Here is a 22,133-nt window from a genome sequence, read left to right as displayed (position 1 = left end):
GATTTTGCTGAAGTGAATCAAACACTATATAGGTCAATGATTGGTAAGTTTCAATATGTTGTACATAGCAGACTCGATATAGCATTATATGTTGGGATAGTCACTAGATATTCTAAAAATCCTAGAGAAACCAATCTAATGGAAGTGAAAAGAATAATGAGGTACTTAAAAGGAACATAAGAGTTTGGTCTATGATACATGAAGAATGAAAATTTTGATTTAAGAGCCTACACTAATGCTGATTGGGGAGGCAATATAGATGACAGAAAGAGCACCAATGGAGGAACATTTTTCTTAGGCAAAATGCTAGTTACATGGACTAGTAAGAAACAAAGTTGTACCTCACAATCTACAGCTAAAGCAGAATATGTTGTTCTTGCTATTGTAGACACCTAAAAACCTTTAGAAAATAAAGTATTTTTATTTTTTGAAAAAGTCCTGATGACATCATCATTTATTAATTAATTAATTATTTAATTAATTAATTAATTTTTATGCCATTAAATCCCTTTATCTTAATTAAAAATATTTAATTAAGGAATCCCTCCCAAAAATGTTTAAATCTTATTTAAACATTATTTTCTTATTTATTAATTATTTAATTAATAAATTGACCAAAAATCCTAAAATAAATAAAAAATTTATTTTTTGCCCAAAAACTTGGCCAATTTCCTTATGACCAATAACCTCTTCCAAAATCTTCTAATCCTTCTTTAATTTCGATTAAAGGCTAATCTCATCATTTCCTCCCCCTAACCCCAACTCAAAATATTTAATTAAAATTAAATATTAATCCTCATGTTTATTAAAAAAGTTTTAATAAATATCTCCTCAACCCAAACCCTTGAAATAAATAAAACTTTATTTATTTCCTAAAAATCTAATTTATCCTCATCCTAAGAAGTTCTAGACTCTTCTAGAAAGTCTTCATCCTCATCCTAGGAAATTCTAGACTATTCTAGAAAGTCTTTATCCTCATCCAAAATCTAGACTCTTCTAGAAGATGTCTTTAAACCTAATCCTAATCCCCTCCTAACCTTGTCACATTCCCTAAACATGGGTTAAAACTTACTAACCCAAGCCAAAGTTAACAAATATCTCTTCCTTCACCCACCCTCATTAAATGCCATCCACTTGCCTATCCCTAAGCTAATCCTAAACCATCCTAATCCATCCTCTAATCATTTGCACAAGCCTAAACAAGCTTAAAACTTTCCTAATCAAGTCCAAGTCGAAATTGCTCTCATCACCCTCAAAATATCTCAACCATAAAACTTAATGAAGCCCACTAGGCCATAAATGACTCTTCCAAGCCCTTTTATTGCTCTTACAAGTCATTATGAGGGTCTTTATGAAGATTTTATCCCTTGAGCCTCCTTTGTTGACTCATCCTTCCCCTTTCCTCCATCCTCTCACCATGTGACATGTGTCATTCCTTGATTGGTTGTAAGGAAGCACAATCCATGTGCTCTCCTCTCATGCAATCTGAGCCCTCCATAAGCTTTTTCCCATCCTTGCATCTTAGCCCTCAAACCCTCAAGCCTCTTGCCTATAAATTGGATCCTTCCCCTTTGCAAAATAACACAATCCATGAAGTAAAGTTATAATGCTATTTTGAGAGCCAAATCCATACTAAAGCCATCTATCCACACCAAAAATCCACAATCATCCATTGAAGCCTTTGGAAGCATATTGAGCATACATCCTATCTATTTAGACAAAGCTACTCAACAAGAGAGCTTCTCATTGAGAGGGCCCATTAATGGCTCATATTTTCAATTGAGAGTTCATCTTAGTCTATCTTGAAGTTTATGAATTTTGTTTAGTTTGTAGAAGCTTTATTTAAATTTGGTTTCTATTAGCATACTAACATTGCTCATATACATTTTGGCATGCCCGGTGGGACCCCGCATGGGTCATCTTCATTAGTTTTTTTAGTCAAGTTTTGTATGTCATTTGCTGATTTTGGCTAATTTTGCTTGTTTTTGTGATTGTAGGATTGTATAAATTGGTTTTGTAGGTCCACATGAGCATGAAGAAGACAAAGGAACTCATAGTCTATCTCATAGTGTTTGCAGATTTTTCAAGCTTATAGGTGGACAAAGAACTTGAAATTCTTCTTCCTCTTCTTGTCTATATTCTTCTTATTCCATCTACTTCTTCTTCTTCTTCTTGTGGGAGATCTTGGCCATTTTTTTTTTAAGGAAGCAAAATCATACACACTTCTTTTTAGTGCTTAAAATGAACCCCCAAATCATACTTAAATCCATTAAAAAATTAAAAATTTGCAAAAAAGAAAAAAAATTTTAACAAGTGAAACTAAACCAATCTAATCATTTTCATCCTTGCAACATCAAGGTTTTAGATGCATTCATGCAAAGTTAGGAACACTTCATTTGTGGGAATTTAAAAAGAACTTCAAGTTTCCATTTCAAAAGGTTCAAAATCAACACTAAGTGCATACTAAAGTTCTTTTAAAAAATCTCATGAAAACTAAGAGTCCTAAATGGTTGCCAAAATTGTCCTAAAAAGCTTTTTTATTTGTTCCAAACAAATGTCTTGTTGCAAAATCTTGAATGTTTCTTAGGTTTTTCATGCATCAAAACAATCTAGGAATATCATTTTTGGGCTTAAAACATGCAAACTAGAACACAAAATCTTGAATGAAAAGCAAAGTCCAAAGAGTCATTTTCATTTTTGAGTCCAAAAACAATCTTGAATGATCTAAGGTTAAAACAAAGCACTTCAAAGCTCTTAAAACAACACACAAAATCTCAATCTTGAATGCTCAAAGGAAAAAACTTGAATGTTTAATCACTTGTCTTTGAATGCATGTTGCTAAAATCACTCTTGAGTGCCATGGATTAAAATCAATTTTTTTTTATTTATGAATGCATGATTAAAACAACAAATCCAATCTTGAATGCCATAGATCAAATAATCATCTTTTGGGGCATAAAAAGAATCCACATTTTTGAAATCTTCTAAGTTATAAAAACTAATAAAGACACTTTGAGTAAGTTTTTAGTTGGACTCACCCTCTTTAATCACCCATCAATTTAACCATTGGTTGCAATCTCAGCGCCATCTATGGGGATGGGTCTACCTAAGAGGGTGTTAAGTGCTCCACAAAGATCAAACTCCACTCACTTGGGTCTTTAGTAGTTTTTCTAAGTTAGAAAATTTCTTGAATGTGCATTAATCTCGCTCACACTTCATTTGGGCACTAAAATTGAACAACAACTGACATGGAGAGCCTCCCGGTGCGCGCTTGAAATTGAATCTCACACACTTTTGTTTTGGGCTTAAAACAAACTCACACTCAATCTTGAATGCCTAACAATCAATGAACATCGCATGGTCTTGACGCATTTTCAATGGCGCTCGCATTTCTTATGTTGACGATCTCTCGACTTCCATTATGCTGACGATGCTATCAAGTTGGAATAAACATTGTATGCCATAATCACAAGTGTCTTCAATCATAGCTTACAAAATCTAAATCATCAATTGGAAAAGAACTCTTCTTTTTAGCCCAAGGTCATCTAAATCTTCTCTCCCCTTGTCGCCTTTGCAGGCCATCTTGGGTGCATAAGACTAGGATCCAAAACCTTGTTTTTAGTTTTAGGAGGCCTGCTTGGGGATTTCATCACCCCTTGGACGACCTCAACTCCAGCGTTCCGGCGGAGTATAAAGATTGGGAGGTGAATCCAAAGACACCTCTCTTGGGATCAAAATTTTGTCACTCAGGCTAAGCCTCAAGGAACTTTATACCCTTGAGAAGTGAAAGAGGAGAAGTGGGTTACCGCTCCTCTCGGCTGTGTGACATCTTTTTGGTTTCATCTACGGATTTGGGCCTCACGTACCTTGCGTATATCGAGGACTCCCTAGCTAAACCAAATTTCATCCTTGTAGAAAGCTTCCTAGGATGTTGGTGTGTTTGACGTGCTTGCTCAAAACTTTTGTCTGCTTGTTTGTTCATAGCTTTTGAATGAATGTTTGCCAACTTTGGTCAAAATCCCAAAAAAGCAAAAATCTCCCAGCTCAAGGCATACTTAGCGTAGTCACTGCCTCATCAGAAAATCATCCAAGCTCCCCTGCTGCAACCAAATCTATCTAGTTCCTTGCTTTAGAACAATCCCAAATCCAAAGTCTCTCCAAATCATCCCCCCCTAGCCAGCTAGAAACCCAATCCAAAATCACCCAAGCCTTTAAAGAGTTATTGTCACTTTGCCAAAATTTGCTATCCAATCAATATATCCTACCAATCAACCAATCTCACCAAGGTTATCCCTTTGACAGAGCATTGTCTAGGGTAATCTAGCTTTGTCACTTGCATCCCTCATCACCTTGAGCTAAAGGTTGGGATCCACAAGTGGTCAATCTCGTGTCCCTCCCAAAAATGTTTAAATCTTATTTAAACATTATTTCCTTATTTATTAATTATTTAATTAATAAATTGACAAAAATCCTAAAATAAATAAAAAATTTTTTTTTTGCCCAAAAACTTGGCCAATTTCCTTATGACCAATAACCTCTTCCAAAATCTTCTAATCCTTCTTTAATTTCGATTAAAGGCTAATCTCATCATTTCCTACCCCTAACCCCAACTCAAAATATTTAATTAAAATTAAATATTAATCCTCATGTTTATTAAAAAAGTTTTAATAAATATCTCCTCAACCCAAACCCTTGAAATAAATAAAACTTTATTTATTTCCTAAAAATCTAATTTATCCTCATCCTAAGAAGTTCTAGACTCTTCTAGAAAGTCTTCATCCTCATCCTAGGAAATTCTAGACTATTCTAGAAAGTCTTTATCCTCATCCAAAATCTAGACTCTTCTAGAAGATGTCTTTAAACCTAATCCTAATCCCCTCCTAACCTTGTCACATTCCCTAAACATGGGTTAAAACTTACTAACCCAAGCCAAAGTTAACAAATATCTCTTCCTTCACCCACCCTCATTAAATGCCATCCACTTGCCTATCCCTAAGCTAATCCTAAACCATCCTAATCCATCCTCTAATCATTTGCACAAGCCTAAACAAGCTTAAAACTTTCCTAATCAAGTCCAAGTCGAAATTGCTCTCATCACCCTCAAAATATCTCAACCATAAAACTTAATGAAGCCCACTAGGCCATAAATGACTCTTCCAAGCCCTTTTATTGCTCTTACAAGTCATTATGAGGGTCTTTATGAAGATTTTATCCCTTGAGCCTCCTTTGTTGACTCATCCTTCCCCTTTCCTCCATCCTCTCACCATGTGACATGTGTCATTCCTTGATTGATTGTAAGGAAGCACAATCCATGTGCTCTCCTCTCATGCAATCTGAGCCCTCCATAAGCTTTTTCCCATCCTTGCATCTTAGCCCTCAAACCCTCAAGCCTCTTGCCTATAAATTGGATCCTTCCCCTTTGCAAAATAACACAATCCATGAAGTAAAGTTATAATGCTATTTTGAGAGCCAAATCCATACTAAAGCCATCTATCCACACCAAAAATCCACAATCATCCATTGAAGCCTTTGGAAGCATATTGAGCATACATCCTATCTATTTAGACAAAGCTACTCAACAAGAGAGCTTCTCATTGAGAGGGCCCATTAATGGCTCATATTTTCAATTGAGAGTTCATCTTAGTCTATCTTGAAGTTTATGAATTTTGTTTAGTTTGTAGAAGCTTTATTTAAATTTGGTTTCTATTAGCATACTAACATTGCTCATATACAGCTATAAACTGCTCAAACATTGTATGGATCAAGCATCTACTCAAAGGAATGAGAGAAGAAATAATAGAACCTGTTATACTTTATTGTGATAACACTAGTGCTATAAATATATCAAAGAATCTAGTTATGCATGCCAAGACAAAGCACATTGCAATCAAGTATCATTATGTAAGAGAGCTAGTTGAAGATAAAGAAGTAAAGATGGAATATGTCAACTCAAAGGAACACATTGCTGACATCTTTACAAAACCATTACCTAAGGATGCATATGAATATCTTAGAGGTGATTTGGGGGTGATACCCCTATCAAAGGCTACTTAAGCAACATAGGGACTACCCTACATCAAAAAGATTGATTGCCAAATGTCACAAATTGATGCAGAGGATCTTACTTTAGGTATTATCTGAAGTAATGAAAATGTTGAAATTCCAAATCAATCACAAGCAAGGTGACAGAGGGATAAACTAGAGCTACTACAAACTCTATATCTGCATGTTAAGATGTTGAGATAATGTGTCTTTGGCATTATTGTCAAAGAGGGAGAAATAGTAGAAACTGATCAAAGCTAAGAATGATCAAAAGAAAGAGAGGGAGAAATAGCAGCTAAGAGGGAGAAATAGCAGAAACTGATAAAAAATAGCAGAAACTGATAAAAAAAACCTAGAAGGAGAAAATAGCACAAGGAAACATAGCAAAAGCTAATCAGGCCGACAAATCAAAGAGGGAGAAAAGAGAAAAGAGAAAGAGAAAGAGATAACTACTGATGTTGCGAATCAGAGGAAGATCTATCTTGTAAGAGGGAGTTATAAGAAAAAAAATTCAGAGGGAGTCATAAGAAATCAGAAGTTGCTGATGAGAGGAACAATCTTGAAACAAGTTTTCTTTTTGGTATTGTCTTACTGTTTTAACCTAGTTAGTTTGGTCAAGAAAATCATTTAGGTGACTTGGTTGATCAGTTTGGTTTGCCATCAATGCCAAAGAGGGAGATTGTTGAAATATAATTAAAAAGATCATTGTTGAAAAAGGGAGATTGTTGAAATAGAACATATGTTTCAATCATTATTTTATCATTGATGTCAAACCTACTATTTGCTGGTAAGACAATTGCTTATAAGATCAAAGTACTATCACTTAGTTGATTCTACTTGGAGTTATAGAGGTTGGCTACACTTAAAAACTTTACAAGAACAAGTTATAATAAAACTATTTGTAAAGCTTGACTAAAGTTAATAGTGGGTGCTAAGCAAAGTTAGTCCAAGCCAAGGAGAAAATCAGCTTGTGCTGAGTAAAAGAAAATTCTAGTGTGTATCGAGTGAAGTAGTTGGTGCCAAGAAAAATTCAATAGGTGTCGAGCATCAGTAAAACATAGTTGATGTTGAGTGAACTCGCAGTAGATGTTGAGCTACAAAGTATGTACCAAGCATCAGAAGATCAATAGTGCCAAGCTGCTACATTATTTGAAAAGTCAAAGATTCGCCAAATCTAACCAACAAGTTTGTTCTCTTGAAGTTTGTGAAATAGGTGGAAGATAAGGATGATGAGTTGGTGGTATAGAATTTGAGGTAAATCATTTTTAGGTGAATTCAAATGGATTCTAGGAGAAGTTTCTAGAAACAACAAGATATGGGGTAGATACATTGTATCCTACCTAATCCATCTAAACCCTAAATTGGATAATAGAAAATAGAGCGGGAAAAGTATCATAATTTCCTATTTAAGGTATGTCTGGTCAAGAAGCAAAATATATGTAGAGGAGTGAAAATTTGAGAAGGTCAAGAGGACTAAGGAAGAACATAGATAGAGAGATAAGGACTCTACTTCATTCAGTGACCACATAAGTGATTGTATTGGCATACCAAGCAAGAAAGCTGAAGGAGATGAATGCTTGAAGAGTGAACAAACCATCAGAACTATAGATAATGAAAGCCAAGAAAATTGAGAACTGAATTGTGATATGAAATCTACAAGATAAGTTGTAAGTTGTATTAGATCAAATATCCTACTGTACTCTCTAACAATTGTATCAGTTAGGGTAAAATCCTTTGGACTAAGGTTGACTTAACAGTCATTAGAAAATCCTTTAATGGGGTGACATTTCAAGTGAATGTTCCAAAGTCCTTTAACTAGGCTCACTTCTAATAGGGTGATTGAAATCCCTTGACCGAGTCACATTTAATAGTGTGTGTCGTAACTTTTAAAAGGTGATGCAGGAGCGTCCAGAGGTATAAAGGCAATCTTATGTCATAAAAAAAAAAAAGTACTTAGACTTAGTTTCTATTTCATGTGTTTGCATTTTTGGACACCCATTTAGGTCAAATAAAGGTTCCAACTCTCACAGTTCCACTATCAGTGAGATAGAAAATCTTGAAAAAATAGGAGCATGTAATTGGGCCATCATTTTGGTAAACTAGAAGGTGTGAATTGGCCAGATGAATGTAATTGTGATTTAGAACATTCCAAAAAAAGAATCAGGTCAAAAGGCCCCACGGTTTCAAAGTTATTGCAATTTTTCGGGTTTTGGAGACCTCCTAAGAATGCTTCAAAGTCAGGTTAGGGGCATTAAATGACCTCAAAAAGGGCTGAAAAATGGGGGACGAGAAAATTTGGTCCATAGGGCTATAGAGCACTTTGAGAGCTTTCTGAAAATGTAAACGGTTCGTCAATCAGAGCTACGGTTAAAAAGTTATGCCTCTCGGAAGTTCGGTTACCATTTCTGGATTCTTCTAGATTTGCGCCAACTTCTAACGCAACTTATGGAGCCTTCTATTTGGTTGGTGGATGCCTACTAGAAATTTATAGAATGTATTCCTATTCCTTAACCCTCTGGGGTCTATTTAAGGAAATTCCTGGCATTGTAAAAGGCAGTTCGGAGTGGAGTTTGAGAGGAGGTACTGAAAGGAGAAATTATCTCCACATTTATGCTATTGTAAGCCCTTAGGGCATGTTTTGAAGTTTATTTTCTCTATACTATTTTTTCTCAGTTAATATAATTTCCCCTTTTCTGTTGTGTCCATTCTGTTCTTGGGTTGTGTCCCCATCAAGTGGTATCAGAGCAGGTTTTCCTGAGTGTGTAGACAGAGCGCTAACTATGAGGCAGTTTGCACCAGGACTGTGTGGTTATGGGTTTGAGTTAAAAAGATGCCTCCACGAAGAGAGCGTGGCAGAAGGGCAAGAGCTATAAATCTTGAGGAGGTTAGAACCCTCCAAAGGCAAGTACAAGCATTGCAGGAGGAGCTCTGTAGAGGAACAATTGTGGCCGCAGGTGATGAAAGTGAAGATGACAACTAAGAAGACGAAATTGGACTAGAAGGGGAATTTGATGAGGAAGTTCTGAATCATGCAGAGGAAAGGCTTTTTAGGGCCATTAATAAGTTTGGGAAAAGACCTACAATTGAAGTGGGTGTATTTTTAGGAAATCTGAAACCAAATGAGTTGATCGATTGGATCAATGAACTGGAAGAATACTTTGAGTATGAGGATATCAGGGACCCAAATAGGGTTAAGTTTGCAAAGGCCAAAATGAAAGGCCATGCCAAAATCTGGTGGCAAGAGGTCCAATTGGAAAGAAATAGAAGAGGAAAGGAGAAGATCACAAGGTGGGATCGCATGGTGGACAAATTGAAGAAGTAGTTCATTCATATGGACTACGAGCTTGATTTGTTTAAGAAGATGCATGGGTTAAAGCAAGCAGGAAGATCAATCCAAGAATATACAGAGGAGTTTTACCGACTCTTGATTAGAGCAGGGCATGCAGAAGCAAATAAGGAGAAGGTTGCTTGTTATATCAGTGGGTTGCGACCTAGCATCCAGGAGGAATTAAGTCTGGTAAGAATGACCAGCGTTGAAGAGGCATACCAGTTTTCCCTACGAGTTGAAGAGAAGTTGAATAAAAGGTTTGAAGGAAGACAAAGAGGGTGCGGTCAAGGAGGAAGGGGAAGCGGTAGATCATCTGGAGGCCACAATGAAACCCAAAAGAAAAATGAAGATGTGGGTACTAGCAAGAACCAGAGGAATGAGGGTTTCAACCGCTCCCATGATCAAGACTTTGGAAATCAGAGAGGAAGAGGTAGAGGATGTGGACAAGGAAGAGGAGGCTTCTGTGGTACCTATTTCCATTGCAATGAAGAAGGTCATCGTGCCTTTGAATGCCCTCAATGACAAGGAAGGATAGATAGGAGAGCTGAGGGCCAAGCTAGGGTTGCTCATGTGGATGAAGATGCACAATCATCACATTCAGAGGATGCAGAAAGAGGAGAGACCTTGGTAAATGAAAGAGTCCTACTAAGTGGTGAGATTGAACCAGGACAACGGAGGAGTTTGTTCCGTACCAGATGCAAGTGTGAGGATAAATGTTGTGACGTGATCATTGATGGTGGTAGCACTGATAACTTGGTATCATAAGAGATGGTCTCTAAGCTGAAGCTCAAGAGGGAGAAACATCCCCAGCCCCTATCGGATTGCTTGGGTAAAAGATGATCATAAGGTCCTGGTAAGTGAACAATGTTTAGTGAAATTCAAAATTGGGAGTTACCATGATGAAGTTCTCTGTGATGTTATTTCGATGGATGTTTGCCATCTATTATTGGGTAGACCATGGCAGTTTGTTAGACATGCAGTACATGATGGACATGCAAACACATACTCTCTGACAAAGGATGGAGTTCGCCACAAAATGAAGCCCATGAAAAAGGAAGGTGAAAAGGTATGTAGCAGTGCTAGGATTTGTCTTGTTGATGAAAGGAAGTTTTTAGATGACATGAAACATCAGCATATGTGCTATGCTTTGATTCCTAGGAACGATAAAGAAGGTAGTAGTGAAATGCCACTTGAAGTTTCAGATTTACTGGGGGAGTTTGGAGATATTATCTCTGATAATGTTCCAGATGGATTGCCATCAGTAAGGAAAATTAGTCATCAGATAGATCTAATTCCAGGAGCTAGCTTTCCTAACAAGGCTGCTCACAGGATGACTCCTATTGAAACAAAGGAGCTAAATAGACAGTTTCAGGAGCTATTGAGGAAGGGCTTGATTCGAGAGAGCCTAAGTCCATGTGCAGTACTTGCAGTACTCGCACCAAAGAAGGATGGAGAGTGGAGGATGTGTACAGATTCTCAAGCTATAAATAGGATAACCATCAAGTACCGATTTCCTTTGCTAAGGATGGATGATCTTATGGACTGCTTCAGTAGAGCTCAGTACTTCACAAAGATAGATCTCAAGAGTGGTTATCACCAGATATGAATTCGATAAGGAGATGAGTGGAAAATAGCCTTCAAGACCAAGGAGGGTCTTTATGAGTGGTTAGTCATGCCCTTTGGATTGATGAACGCCCCAAGCACCTTCATGCGGCTCATGAATGAGGTACTTAAGAAGTTCTTGGGAAAATTTGTTATTGTCTATTTGGATGATATTTTAATTTTCAGCAAGACTTTGGAAGAACATTTATTGCATATTCGTAGTGTCCTTGAAAGGCTAAAGGAAGAGAAACTGTTAATTAATCTGAAGAAGTGTATCTTTGCAAAAACGGAGTTAGTCTATTTGGGGTTTGTTATATCACCCGAAGGTCTCAAAATGGATCCAGAGAAGGTAAAAGCCATCTTGGAATGGCCTAATCCAAGGTCTGCTACTGAGGTAAGATCATTTCATGGTCTTGTTAGCTTTTACAAGAAGTTTATTAATAATTTCAGTGGCATATGTGCACCCCTAACTGATACAATAAGAGGGGATAGAAAAGAGTTCAAATGGACTGCAACAGCTACGAGAAGTTTTGAATTGCTAAAGAAGAAGGTAACAGAACAACCTGTGTTGGCACTTCCAAATTTTAGAAAGGTTTTCCAGGTGGATTGTGATGCCAGTGGCAGCACTATTGGGGCTGTATTAAGCCAAGAAGGTAAGCGTATTGCATATTTCAGTGAAAAATTGAATGATGCAAAGAAGAAGTATTCTGTTTATGATCAGGAGTTCTATGCAATAGTTCAGGCCTTAAAGAAATGGAGGCATTATTTATTGCCAAAGGAATTTGTTTTGTATACTGATCATCAGACATTAAAGTACCTAAATAGCCAAGGTAAACTGAATCAGAGGCATATGAAGTGGGTAGAGTTCTTACAGAGTTATACATTTGTGTTGAAGCATAGAAGTGGAAAATCTAACAGGGTTGTAGATGCACTAAGTAGGAGACAGTTGTTGCTTACAGTAATGCAGGTTGAAGTAGTTGAGTTTGATGAACTCAAGAATTTGTACCCTGAGGATCCTAATTTTGCTGAAGCATGGAAAGCTTGTAAAGAACCTATTGCTCTAGATAGAACCAAGTGGTTAGACTATTTGATTTAGGATGGCATGTTGTTCAAGGGTAGTCAATTGTGCATTCCAAGGAGTTCCATGAGGGAAAATCTAATTAAGGAGAAACACAATGGAGGGATGGCAGGACATTTTGGTCGAGATAAGACCATTGCCATTCTTAGAGAACATTATTTTTAGCCTCAAATTTCACAGGATGTGAAGAAGTTTGTACAGAGTTGCCAGGTTTGTCAAGTTGCCAAGGGGTTTAGTCACAATACTGGCCTATATCAGCCATTGCCTGTTCCATCAAGGCCATGGGAGGACATAAGTATGGATTTTGTTATTGGATTGCCAAGGACACAAAGGGGTAATGACTCATTATTCGTGGTGGTTGATAGGTTCTCCAAAATGGCACATTTCATTCCATGCCACAAAACTCATGATGTTGTCCATATTGCAGACTTGTTTTTCAAAGAGGTGGTAAGACTACATGGTCTTCCAAGGAGCATAGTTTCTAACAGAGATACTAAATTTGTGGGGTATTTCTGGAGGACATTGTGGAAGAAGTTGAGAATAGACCTAAAATTCAGTTCCACGCATCACCCACAGACTAATGGCCAAACAGAAGTGGTAAATAGAAGTCTGGGCAATTTGCTGAGATGTTTAGTTGGGGATAAGCCTAAGGGATGGGATTTGATTCTACCACAAGCAGAGTTTGCTTACAATAACTCTATAAATAGGAGTACTGGAAAATCACCATTCCAAATTATATATGGGAATAGCCCAAGGACTGCACCAGAATTGAGGAAGATAGAGCAAGGGGAGAAGAAAAGTGCTGAAGCGGAAGAATTTGCTGAACATATCAAGCGTCTACATGAGGAGGTTCAGGCACACATTACCAAGATGAATCAAGAGTATAAAGCTAGGGCTGATCAAAGGAGAAGACATAATGAATTCCAAGTAGGGGATCTAGTCATGGTGCACTTACGAAAAGAAAGATTTCCAGCCGGTACTTACAACAAGCTGAAAATGAAGAAATTTGGCCCCTGCAAAATTTTGAAGAAACATGACTCAGGAAATGCATATGAGGTGGAGCTGCCAGATGGTATTCACATTTCTCCCATTTTCAACATTGCAGATTTAACAGAGTATCATGATGTTGGTGCAGATGAGGAGCTAGTGTTAGAGCCATGTCCGATTCCTGCTTCTAAGAAGGAGGAGATAGAAGACATTCTAGATCATCGCGTGGGTAGGAGTACCAGAAACAGGCAGTATGAAGAGTATTTGGTCAAATGGAAAGGACAACCGATCGAGGACTCAACTTGGATTTCAACAGTCGAGGTTTCCCATTTGGGATTTCCTCTACCATTCATAAAGTGACAGGGTCACTTTTCAATCTACCCTGGGTGTCTAATGCAGGAGCATCCAGAGGTATAAAGGCAATCCTGTGTCACCCAAAAAAAAATGTACTTAGACTTAGTTTATGTTTCACGTGTTTGCATTTTTGGACACCCATTTGGGTCAAATAAAGGTTCCAACTCTCACAGTTCCACTATCAGTGAGCTAGAAAATCTCAAAAAAATAGGAGCATGTAATTGGGCCATCATTCCAGAAGGTGTGAATTGGCCAGATGAATGTAATTGTGATTTAGAACATTACAAAAAAAGAATCAGGTCAAAAGGCCCCACGGTTTGAAAGTTATTGCAGTTTTTTGGGTTTTGGAGACCTCCTAAGAATGCTTCAAATTTAGGTTAGGGGCATTAAATGACCTCAAAAAGGGCTAAAAAATGGGGGGACGAGCAAAGCTGGTCCATAGGGCTATAGAGCGCTTCGAGAGCTTTCCGAAAATGTAAACGGTTCGTTAATCGGAGCTACAATTCAAAAGTTATGCCTCCTGAAAGTTCGGTTACCATTTCTGGATTCTTCTAGATTTGTGCCGACTTCTAATGCAGCTTCTGGAGCCTTCTATTTGGTCGGTGGATGCCTACTAGAACTTTCTAGAATGTATTCCTAGTCCTTAACCCTCCAGGGTCTATTTAAGGAAATTCCTGGCATTGTAAAAGGCAGTTCGGAGTGGAGTTTGAGAGGAGGTACTGAAAGGAGAAATTATCTCCACATTTATGCTATTGTAAGCCCTTAGGGAATGTTTTGAAGTTTATTTTCTCTATACTGTTGTACTAGCTTATTTTCTCAGTTAATATAATTTCCCCTTTTCTTTTGTGTCCATTCTGTTCTTGGGTTGTGTCCCCATCAACAGGGTTGGCCTCTCACAAGGCATCACTTCAGAAGAGTGAAAAAGGAGTAGAATGTTACTGGTGCTTTTTCCCAAATTAGGTTTCCATGTTAAATCACTGTGTCAAGTGTGTGAATGAGTTTTCATGTTTCATATTCTATTGTTGCATGTTGATTTAACAGTAACTTGCATGTTTCATGGGTCACTAAGCCAAGTGAAAAGTTTTATTGGGACATATGGACCTTGAATAATTGATTCACCACCCCCCCCCCCCCCCCCCCAATTATTCTAAAGAATTCTAATAATTACAATTTTTTTTCAGCCAAATTCTAGTTATGAACTGTTAATAGTAATATAATACTTTAATCAATTCTAATTTCTATCAAAGACTATTTTTAATTAGTTTTTATAAATTTTTAGGTTAATTTATTCTATTCACTATATATAATTACTAAATTATGTCAATTACATATAAATGATTATTAATTTAATATTTCCTTAATTTTAAATATAGACAAATTTCACCAAATTAATTAAGTTACCCACCTTTATAATAATATTTTATAAATAATATCAAATAGAAAACTAATTATTATATGGTGATAAATAAAATGATCCTTAATTAAATATAAACATTTTTAAAAATGAAAAATATGAAACTTAAAATTTATATTAAAGTTGAAATGTAGTCTAGTGAACAATGTAAACATGTTCCCTCATTTATTTGTAAAGTGAATAATACACCTATCAAAAATCAAAATACAATTAAATTTGTGTTTTTTTTTATATATGACAATTTTTTTTTTTATTGAGTATACTAATAATAATATTTTTTAAATAATTTTTATATTGATGTATCATATCAATAAGACTATATTAATTCAAATAATTTTATTACTATTAAGGCAAGTACTTGGCCACTACGTGGCACTTGTTATATGTTAATCTCTCTAGGAGGTACTTGTGAGTACTATTGCATTCACTTTCACACTTTTAGTAATTAGTTTTCAATCTATACACCAACCATAATCAATTTTTTTATTATTGATAAAGTATTTATAAAGTTTCTATATTAATTTATTTATATAATTTATTATTATAACTATTTCTTCAAGACAATTGCTTCATTTAATTTGGAAGTATGGGACCCTTTTTTGCCAAGGCCTCTCCATATTCATTTATTCAATATTCTTTTCACATTATCAAAATATTTATGAATTAAATCAAACTTGTTTCATAATAGATTTTCAAATTTTACCCAAAAAAATATTTTTAACTAACTAAATATCCATCAAATTTTAATAATGTTAGTTATAATATAAATTGATTTAAAGGGCAACTTCAATTACAATAAATTACAAGGCAAATACATGCCACTAGGTGGCTTGTTTATAATTATTACATCTACAATGAAACTAATTACAAAAGTGCTAATTTTTTTATTATATTTTAATTTTAAGAATAAAAACTTTGTCCTCTTTAAGTTTTTAAGCAAGGAAATGACTTATCTATACATATTATCAATTCTTCTCCTTTCGGTATTTTTTATCTTTTATATATTTCCCTTCTAATTTTCCCAATACAAAGCATCCCTCAAATATATATCATTTAAAATTTTGTTTTTGAATTTTGATTCTTACTTATTCTTTGATAATTTCAAAATATTCTTAGATGTTTGATGTTTTGATGTTTGAAAATATTAGACATCTAATTTTAAATAATTTTACTATGTGATAAGGACTACTAAAGAATCTTGTGATATTTTATCACTCTTTCATATGCTTAAAATTATACTTAACATATTTGATGACTCTAATGCATCCATTTTTAAAATATTTTTTTACATTAAAGCTAATTAATTTTCTTTTAATGTTATAGAACTTATAGTTCCAAAAGTTCTTAGGATACTTAATCTATATAAGTAATTGGGGTCCTGACAAGAAAATCCAGATTCAATTCCATAATGTTTCATAAAAGTAGTAAAAGAAGAAATTGTATAACCTTCTTACAAAAGAGTAAAAGAAGAAATTTAATAATCTTAACTTGCTCACACAACACACCAATAAAAGAGGAGACTTCTAAAATATTAAGCATGTATTAAAGCATCTATTCACCCTAACAAAATTGATAATGCCAATTAGTTCTTAGAATACAACTTTTTTAAAGAACTTTAGATCAAATTTAACCAAAATTATTGCCTGTATTAAATATTTGAGTAACTCCAAAAGTGGATAATATTTTATAGAAAAGGGGTACCATTTAGTGATAGATTTGGCTTATTAGCAAACTAATAAAATGAGCATAATTTAAACCTTCTTTTTAATTCATTATTCCAAATTATTGCATTTTAAGAAAAAGCTCTCTCTTTTTTACTTAAATATGAAAGATGTAAGATGATATTAGCATTGTATAATCAATGTCTAAATTAGATAATCGATCTTAAGTCCAAAACTTCTCTTTAAAGATAACACTATATGATGAAATTGTTATGATAAGTAATTAGACATTAGTTTAAATTAATAAATAAATAAAAGTAAATATTAATTTGAAAACAAATTATTAGGTTGAGAGTGACTCTTGAAAGGCTATTGAATAAAGCAGTTGTTGGCTCGTTTGTGCATTTAACAAAACTGAACAGTTTAATCAGTCAATACATGTGCATAATATAATTGAACCGATAAGATGAATATTATCTATGTATTCTGTTTTATGTAATCAGTAAATTTTCATGTTTGTTTTTCATAAAGTTACAGAGCATTCATGACAGAGTTTTCATCCATGAATCCTGCCAAGCAGAGATAATCAATAAGAGATGTACTGTTAGAAAGTGATCGATCCAAGGGCAGAGATATGTGAAGATCGTGTCTGTAATACTCTGAGTCAATCGAGAGCGATGGAATAGCATATCTTTCCTAATTTTAGCATGATGCAGAAAACTTTCAAAAGCGCGTGAAGATTTGGAGTACTCTCCTTAATTTAAACTGTCAGAATTGTGCCGTAAACCTGCCAGACTGATATATAAAGGAAGATGTTTATTTGTTTTATATGTTGTCAGCCATGCGAAAATCAAACTATTATCAGAATAAGGTTAGGGGTGGTGCCCATGGTTAAATTCCAGTGTAGGTTTGATGGGATTTTTCAAGTTGAATCTCACATTTTCAATTTATGTTGTTATTGGAGTAAGAGTGTACAAAAATCAGCACGTTTTCATATCTGATGTCTATTTATAGGTTTTAGTTTGTTCTGTGTGAGTTATTATATAAATAAGATCTCTTAGTATTCTTTATCTTTGTGAAGCAATTTGGTTGGATGCGTGCTATTCTATATTTAGTGTCAAGTGCATGAAAGTCTGAAAGTAGTTGAGTTGGACAATGATAAGGCGTATAATAAATTATATTTTGAATTTCAAAAGTTAAAAAATTAAGAAGAGGATATTAGAGGATAAAGAAGGTTGAAAGATTTTAAAATAATGAGGTAGTTTCTAATTTTAGAGTTGTAGGTTGTTAATTGCAAATATATTTTATTGAACAATGGGTTTGGTAGTTCTTTCTATTTATTTATTAAGGTCTATATTAATTAGAAATTGATTATTATTGTGTGTTATGTTTTAATAGAGTCTAATTTAAGATTTGCAAGTTCATCAGTTATCGTTGTATTGTAAACTCTTGCATGAGGCTTAGTTGTTCTTGACAATAAGTGTGGATAGTGTATATTTTGAAACAAGATATAGTTATTTATCTACATTTTGTAAGTGCGTACCTTTATCAATGGTAGGGATAATATATATGTTTTTAATTTTATTTGGTATAACAAATGAAGTTGTCCACAATACTATATTAAAACTTCCAAAGAAGTGTAGACCCTTGAAGAAGAGTTCTTTCATTGTAGAGGTACTTGAGAAGGCATTTGGACATGCTTGTAGGAAGTTGCTCACGGGAGAGTTTTATCATGTAGTGCATAGATAATGAGATTTGTTCTATAATGTGGTATTGAAGTTAAAATATCTTGTCAATACAATTAGTTGAGTGTTTCATGGATGAGCAATAAGATTTGATAAAGTGTTTCATCAAAAGTTCAAATGAATTGTTTTGTTTAGTCTACTAGCATCCTTTACATAGACTGATGTAATGAGGGTGAATGGAGTAATATTACATATAAGCATAGTATTATAGGTTAGTAATATGTAAATAATTTCAATTTAGAAAATAATAGTTAAATGTTAAAAAAATGCTTGAATATGGAGTTTTTTCATTAAGTAGAGTAATTTTTGGTGACTAGTTCATGAGAAAAAATAAATAAATTTTCAATGTTACTCTTTCTTAATATTTTGTAATTTCATACGTTCTATATGTTTTTTTTAGATGGACAAATTAACCCATACAACTAATCAAATTTAATATTCATTGCAATATGAGTTTTCTAGATGATTTGAATAATTAAGAGAAATGTTATAATTATCTCAACTATCATTTAGATCACAATTAAACCAATTATAAAACAGAATGTGAACATAACTTTATCCATTCCTATACATGCTTATTATAGAAAGACATAATTCTTAATGTAAGGTCCTTTCAAAAAAATCAATAGTTGCTGAGATTTTTAAGGAATATTTTAAATATGGTGGTCCCATAGATATTGTAAAGATTCTAGAAAAATCACATCGCATTATTTGTTTTGTTTTGTCTAAGTCTACTCATGACCTCTACAACTGAAGTATCATTATATGGAATAGACATCCATAGATAAGAGTTAACTCTACATCATAATAAATTTTCAAACTGGCCATTTTCAAATTGAAAAGTAAGTTTAATTAAACAACAAATTGTATCGATAGATCTTTGTTCTAGTGCTGAAGTTGAAAGGTTCTTACTAGACATCAAGTTTTGTTGAGTGTAAAGCTAAGAGCATTTAAATAAGAGATTGAGGTCCAGATTCTGTCCCTAGTCTAGTAGCTGACCACCATAAAAAAGAAAATAAATAATCAGCTGTCATTTTAGGTGATTAAATTTATAGATCAATGTAAATAGAAGTCTGTTGTACAGAATTTTAAGATACCTTGTAAGGAATTCAATTTGATCTGTGAAGACTATTTTACATGACACAAATAAAATCACCATGAATTCTGAAAAACTAATGTATCCGACCCTCTTGGTAAATTTAAAAAGGTAGGGGGTAAATATAAATTGTGATAAAGGAAGGTTAGACATATAGATATAAGAGGGGACGGGCGTCAAATAACGATGAACGGAGGGCACATGGTGTTGTGAATGTAGGGAGGTTTTAAAAGGCATAGAAATTCACATTACGAAATTTAAGAAAAGTTACCCAAACTTTGTGCAAATAGGCATAGAAATTAAGTACAGTTGTGAAATTTAAGAAAAGTTCCAGATACTTTGATTCCACGTATCTGTCGAGAGAGAATAAATATGCGGTGGGAAGCCATCGGCACTTAAATATAGAGGACGAGACGCACATGGCCTCCGCAAGACAATCCACGCCTTTTCCACAAATGACGCATTTACTTCGTCACAGTGTTGCGCTGTCTCGGACCTCACGCATTTGAAAGAATTGTGATTTACAGCTCTGAAATTGTTTTAACAGGATTAATTTCCAGGCATCTGTACTGTAGCTGTATCTTTCCTCTCAGGTTACGGCTGTAAGTCACTGATTCGCCATTATTTCTCTATCATCTATGGTTCTTTGAATTTCACTGGCGATCTTTAAGGTTCTTTAAAATATACCAGGCGATCTTTAAATTTCTTTAAAATATCGCTGATTTCGACCGCGTTTTTCTCTTGAAGCTCTGCTGCCCGTGAACTTGGTGTTTGCTGAGGAAAATATGAAGGCTGTCTCTGATCACGGGGAAAATCCAAGAGTATTGCTGATTTCGGCTGGAGCAAGCCACACTAGCGCTCTTCTCTGTACGCTTTTTCACTGCTCTTTGCTGAAAAGAAAAATAAATCTTTGTTTCCTTTTTGACTTTGTCGCTTGTTTAGTAGACTGGTTTTAGATGCAGGTTGAAAAGACTTTTTCGCTTGAGAAGTAAATTATTCTTATGCGAATCTTTTATGATTTCGTCACATATCGCGAGATAGTTTATCAAGTTTTGAAATTAACTTTCTGATCATTTTTTATGATTGATCATTTGTTTATCATTTATGTCTTCTTAGTTGATGATCTGAAATATTAGAATAATTATATTCTATGAGACATTTGTAGATATTACTGGTTCTTTGCTGAGACGTAAAATATTTTTTTTACGAATCAGTTTTTCCGTAATGCGAGTGTGATTTTCTCTTTGTTTCTTTGAGGATTTTGACTCTTTTACAAACTTAAATGTGCGAGAGATTGTTTACAGATTTTGAAAATAAATTTTGGACCATATTTTTATGATTGATCATTTGTTCATCGTTTATCTTTTTCTTATTTTCACATTTTCATCAAGATGAGCAGAAATATCAGTGAACTAATTTTACTAATTCTTTAATAAGTATATTATATTAATGTACTAGACTTGTAACATATGTTTCAGCTCTCTTTCAGTGAAGTGAAACTGGATATGCATTTTTCATTTTTCTGGTCGTTATGCCTAGTTTCCCCAAAAACAGCTTAGAAAGATATTTTCAACTGCAAAATTACTACACGGTACAAATTATTTAGCATGCATCTTTTTTGTTTGAGAGAAATTACAGAGGTTTTTAATTTTCACTTCCAACACAAGTTTAAACAAGTGTACCTCATTGTCTGTGGATGTTACTATTTATCGCAGGCCGAGTACATTATTTTCAAAACTTTTACTGTACAAAACAGATTTAGACAGAACATAAGGTAAAAAAAAGCAATTGAGTTGTCTTTTCACTGGTTTTTAAAATTCTGTATAAAGTTATGTGACGATTCAAGTACTAAGATGAATCCATTCACATAATCAAGTCTTGAAGTAAATGAAATCCAAACATCCAGTCTGAACAATAAAAGCATATGTTGTTCTACCAAGTGCCTTTTCCTGGGCAGTCGTCATTGCTCTTATCAGCATGTTTTGAGTAGGATCTGCAAATATGTCAGCCATCGTTCTCCCTTGCGCTTCATAGTTGTTGATTGTTGTAGGGTTGTCTAATTGCGTGGATTTTAATGTCATAGTAGTTGGGGAGGGGTTTGTGGAGAGCCGTTTTTCCTTCTTCTCAGCCTTTATCTTCGAGAGCTGTCTGTTCTATATATGGTTCATTTCCATTGAATAGGCAGTACCTATTTAATTATATAGATGGAGTGGGTTGCTATCTTCTTAAAATAATTAAACCTATTTAATTGTGTTTTATTTACATCAAATATAATATAATAACAAATAATACAAAACAATTTTCAGTAATATATAATTTTATAATTTGTTCCTTATATATCATATGTTTTCGATAAAATATATCTTCGGTGTTCAAAATCCAGTATTAAAACCGGGTGTGCGAAAGCTGCCACTCTCCGTAAGCTAATTTATTTAGCTTCCAATTATTATTTTTCCCTGTTTTCTACTCTAGAACAATATTTTAGAAAATAGTTCGTATACGCTGTTTTCATCTCATACTCGTGTTGCAAATATTTTCTGAAGCTGAAAGCAGAACTCTGCCGGCAATACATGATTGCTTAGGTTACTTAATGCAGCACTGTCAATTTTAAAATGTAAAATGGTTCAGCTTCGAGAGGAAAACAGTTGCAGAATTCATCGCAAAGATTTTGGTTTGATTTTGGTTTTTTAAGTTTTTAGTAGTATTTACACTAACTCATATTTAGGGGAATTACAAGTTGCACTAGACCTTATGAATGGTGAATAGTAAATACGATTTGTATTTACCACAAAATTTGTAAGATTAACCAAAAAAACGAAAAAGTAG

General features: G+C 34.4%; 1 protein-coding gene across 4 annotated transcripts in view; it reads left to right on the top strand.

Annotated features, from left to right (window-relative positions):
- The first annotated feature begins 19,704 nt into the window (after positions 1 to 19,704).
- Positions 19,705 to 22,133, top strand: part of UVR8 (Regulator of chromosome condensation (RCC1) family protein) — a 267,087-nt gene continuing 264,658 nt past the window's right edge. For all 4 annotated transcript variants that reach the window (XM_089829080.1, XM_089829077.1, XM_089829082.1 and 1 more), the window contains exons 1-2: positions 19,705 to 19,909; positions 20,055 to 20,174. In XM_089829080.1, coding sequence (XP_089685206.1) covers positions 20,093 to 20,174 — 82 coding nt within the window. In that variant the 5' untranslated portion in view covers positions 19,705 to 19,909; positions 20,055 to 20,092. The remainder of the gene's footprint in view (positions 19,910 to 20,054; positions 20,175 to 22,133) is intronic.

This window comes from Cupressus sempervirens, chromosome 5, assembly GCF_028749045.1.
Source record: "Cupressus sempervirens isolate cs-2001-9-10 chromosome 5, ASM2874904v1, whole genome shotgun sequence".
In the NCBI taxonomy this organism is placed as follows: domain Eukaryota; kingdom Viridiplantae; phylum Streptophyta; class Pinopsida; order Cupressales; family Cupressaceae; genus Cupressus; species Cupressus sempervirens.
Note: the sequence above shows the minus strand (reverse complement) of the source record. Positions and strands in the feature narration are given on the sequence as shown.